Genomic DNA, 3,830 nt, shown 5'->3' with positions numbered 1-3,830 from the left:
GTGACTCGTGTTTTGTGTCGTCCGAGGTGTTTTATCTGTGCTGTCGGTGTGTGCTGTTGTCGCGGCGTGTTGCATGAGCGGGCGCTGCGCTTTGGCGAGCGGCGCACCAAGTTCCCGGGCGAGGCGGAGGGAGGGCAGCGGTACTTGCCGGGGTTTGGGGAGCGCAGTGCCGCCCGCCGCGGAGCGGTGCCGCCGGGACACACACCGGCTCCCCCGCAGGCACCCCAAATTAAACCCCCGGAGTAGTCTGGGGGCGGGCGGCTGGAGCGGGGGGGTGGGTTGGGGAGGCATTTTCCATAACATCTTTTCGGAGAAACGGCGTGGACGGGGATGCTGATGCGGGGGACTTGAATTTCCAAGGCTTCTGTTAATGAGAAAGATCGCGCCCCCCACAAATCGGCAAAAACTCTGCCCTGCAGTTCGTGTGTCAAAGCGGTACTTGGCGGTGCCGGGAGCGCGTTTGGGTATCTATGTTTGTATGCGTGTGACATACATACACATACACATCTCTCTATATGCACAATAAGTGTGTATAGCGGTGACAAGTCGGTTCAGAACATTGGCTCGACACTGTCCCAGCTGTGCAACTGCCTTACCGATTTCTCTGTAACTTGATTAAACCTCTGCAAATAGGGTCAGTACCTGAGCAGACCTAAGTTTTAGGTTCCCGAGCCCAGGGGAAGGAGGAACCACAGAGGAGGCCCGCGCTCGCCCAAATCCTGAGTCTGGTTCCCAGAGTTTGGTGCTACGGTCCGGGAACACTTTGCGTGACTTTTGCTGCCGAGGAAGGGGGCTGGGGTTCCTGCATTGTTACTGCCGCTGTGGCCTGAGCCAGCTGGTGCTTTATGCATGACCTGCACTTTCTCTGCTGTTACGGAATGGGCTTTGCACATGCATAAAACGGTGGCTGTAGGAAACGATCGGGAAGTGCGAGTTGCCCAGAGCACTCCTTTGAGCACACCCCGGCCAAGGGGGGAGCAAGCCGGGAGAGAGCGATGTGTTCAAACCTGCGCGCTCGGGCGCTCGCTCGGGAGCCCGCCGTGGCAGCCCGTGGCGGGCTGCGGCAGCAGATGGCTTTTGGCAGCGCAAACCCCGCCGTGCGCAGGCTCCGCAGGGCCGGCCGCGGGTGCGGGGGGCGGCGGGGTCCGGGGGGCGCGGGGACCCGCCCGGCCCGGCCCGGCTCGGCTCGGCCCGCGGCGGACAGCCCGGTCCCGCGCCCGGCTATTGTGACGGTCTCACGTGTCAGAGAGACGTTCCGAGCCGTCCCTTTCATCCCGAGCAGCTGCCTCGATTCAGAGATAAACAGCAAAATAGCGTGTGTCTGTGCTGAGGCGCGGAGGCTGCGGCGCCCGGGTGAAGCCCTCTCAGTTTTCCGGAAAGATTTCCCACATGGTCGCATCTACCAATCACAACAGAAAGGACCAAATTCATCCTGGCTGCATTTCACATATACTCAATGGAGTTATAGAATCCAGGGATAAATCTGGCCCTTTGTGGTGGATGCCTAAGGATATTTCAAGAGAGATCCCAGAGGTATGACTGTTAGCACTGTTTTAAGTAACTGTTTTGCAGCATCTGGTAAACCTGCCCTATAGACTGGAAGTTTGTGCCAGGAATGAACTTTGTTCAGCAGGAAGAGTTCAGATGCGTAGGAGCATTTATGTGTGCATTATTTTTTTGTTAGTGCTCTAAGTAATCATGGGGCTACTGCTGCATTTCTTCTATGGCTTGCTGTTATTTTCTCTATTGTCAGTTCTGTAAATTGTAACAGTGCAATGTTGCCATGTGAAAATCCTGGGCTGATATTAATGACATAAGCACCAAAGTGTTTGACGACCCGTTTGGCAGTGAAACTGGACAGACGTTATTAAACCTATCAATGATTTAAAGCTTCAGAAAGAAGGTAATGACTTGAATACACATTTCAGTCATCATTCTTGAGATAGTGTACCAGATTTAATTTAAAAGTTAAATGCTTTGGAAAATCAGGAATTACTTTAATATATTAAATCATTTTCCAATTAAATTCCTTAAATAATTTTTGGTGTGTTGCACTGCAAATCGAATAAATTAATTTAGAAAGTCGTTTCCAGAATTTCTTTACTAGCTGGCTAAAGCTTCTTTCAAGTCATGCCATGTATGAGGGAGCAAACTGTTCTTTTTAAATGCAAATGAGACACTCATTCTGTAGACAAGTTGCAACTCTTCTATTTCACTTTGCCTGAACTGATAATGTGCTTAAAAGTGCACAGTCATAAGACATATGTTTTATGCTTGGAAAAGACTTACCAAGAATGTTTCAGTATAAGATACTGAGTATTGAACAAATGTCTTTTTCAGATGTCTTTGCCACTGACCACTGATTACATTAAATGGACAGAGTAGGTTTGCCAGGCCCCTTTGGAGGCATACACTTAGTGAACATTTCGGTTTTCACCCCCTTCACCCAGCATGATTAACATTGCTGTGAAAACTTATCTGACTTGTTCTAAACGTGTCGTCATGTTACAGTGTTGCTCTGTCACTCATTTTCAGGCTCTGTGTATTTAGGGAGTTTGAAGGGCAGGAGACCTGCAGAATTTTGTGTTCGGTGTATTTGGTTGAGTGTTTGCTTGAGTGATCTCTCCCAGGAAAGGAGATGGAGATGATGGAGTATGATGGATCCACGCTCTGGGTCAGAATGCTGATCTTCATTAGGTCTTAACCTGCAAAACTCATTCGAAACTGGATTTTGGTTCTTGTAAAGTTAGTTAAAACTTGCTTTTGGCCCTTATTAGAGGATTTGGCCCTATTTTTCATACCTGGGTTTTGGTGATGCATTTTCTTTTACAAATTTACCAGACTTAGATTCTTTACATTTTAAGTTTACTTGAGCTGCTGGTAATTTAGAATGTATTCCACAAATGCTTAGCCTTTTAGGTTTTCTAATTGTTCTGTTAGCGCTAGTTTTTTTCCTGGTCAGATGATTGCTCATAGTATAAGAGTTCCCAGGCACATGCATGGGAGGTATTGACATGCACTTTTCTGTAGCCAAAGGAAAATGCAATAATGTAGATTCAAACATTCACGTCTTATCTTACAATTTTCAGTTGACAGGCTTTGTTTCAGAAGACTGCTTAGATCTTTATTTTATAAACCTAAAATAGCATTCTAAGCATCTTAGCCTAATATTTCTGTATCTGCTGTGAAAGCTCGTTATATTCTGCATATATTGTTATACAGACTTTTCCTTGTTTCTTTTGCATTACCCATGAAGAGAGAAAAGTGAAAGAACAATGCAAACAATGTTGGTTATGACAACTGTGTGAGGTATCTCTTATACAAACAGACAGAATGGACGGTATGCTGTGGTATATAGGTCAGCCTTTGAAATAACATAGTGGAGCTCTTACATTGGACAGATTTAGGGTTGGGGTTGTACTGTTCGACTCTTGAAACTTGAAGCATAATTACATTTCAGATATGTACAGGCTAATGTGAATAGTCTGTTCGGTTGAAGTTTATTTTGGGAAGCATCACATTCCGTAATTGAGTTCAATGCTATAAAAGAAATAACTTTGATAATCCAAGTGTCTTAATTTGATAGAAGAATATGGCCACTGATTTTGAGCTGCTTGAAATGATAAGTTTAAATGTTTATGTAAAGAGCAATAAATAACAGCCTTGTGGCTTTCTACATTGAAGTGTCATCTCCAAAGACTGCTTTGATCAGTACTGTAAGAAGGATTGGTATATTTTAATTTTAATACTTGCAACTTTGCAGTGTTTTCAGATATCTGCTCACATAAAGTGCAGTTATATAATTATAGTTTGACACAGCTAATGACAGG

The 3,830-nt window shown here is 45.7% G+C and overlaps 1 protein-coding gene across 3 annotated transcripts in view; it reads left to right on the top strand.

Annotated features, from left to right (window-relative positions):
• TOX (thymocyte selection associated high mobility group box) overlaps positions 1 to 3,830 on the top strand; it is a 224,155-nt gene that overhangs the window by 605 nt on the left and 219,720 nt on the right. For 2 of the 3 annotated variants that reach the window (XM_051771867.1, XM_051771865.1), the window contains exon 1: positions 1,155 to 1,533. The exons of the other annotated variant lie outside the window; for it this stretch is intronic. In XM_051771867.1, the coding sequence (XP_051627827.1) occupies positions 1,390 to 1,533 (144 nt within the window). In that variant the 5' untranslated portion in view covers positions 1,155 to 1,389. Of the gene's footprint in view, positions 1 to 1,154; positions 1,534 to 3,830 lie in introns of those variants that run through there. 3 annotated transcript variants of the gene reach the window in all.

The sequence above is a fragment of the Manacus candei genome, unplaced genomic scaffold, assembly GCF_025592945.1.
Source record: "Manacus candei isolate 608988 ecotype Guabito, Panama unplaced genomic scaffold, ASM2559294v1 h1tg000008l, whole genome shotgun sequence".
NCBI classification, from domain to species: domain Eukaryota; kingdom Metazoa; phylum Chordata; class Aves; order Passeriformes; family Pipridae; genus Manacus; species Manacus candei.
This window is presented reverse-complemented; position numbering and strand designations above follow the sequence as displayed.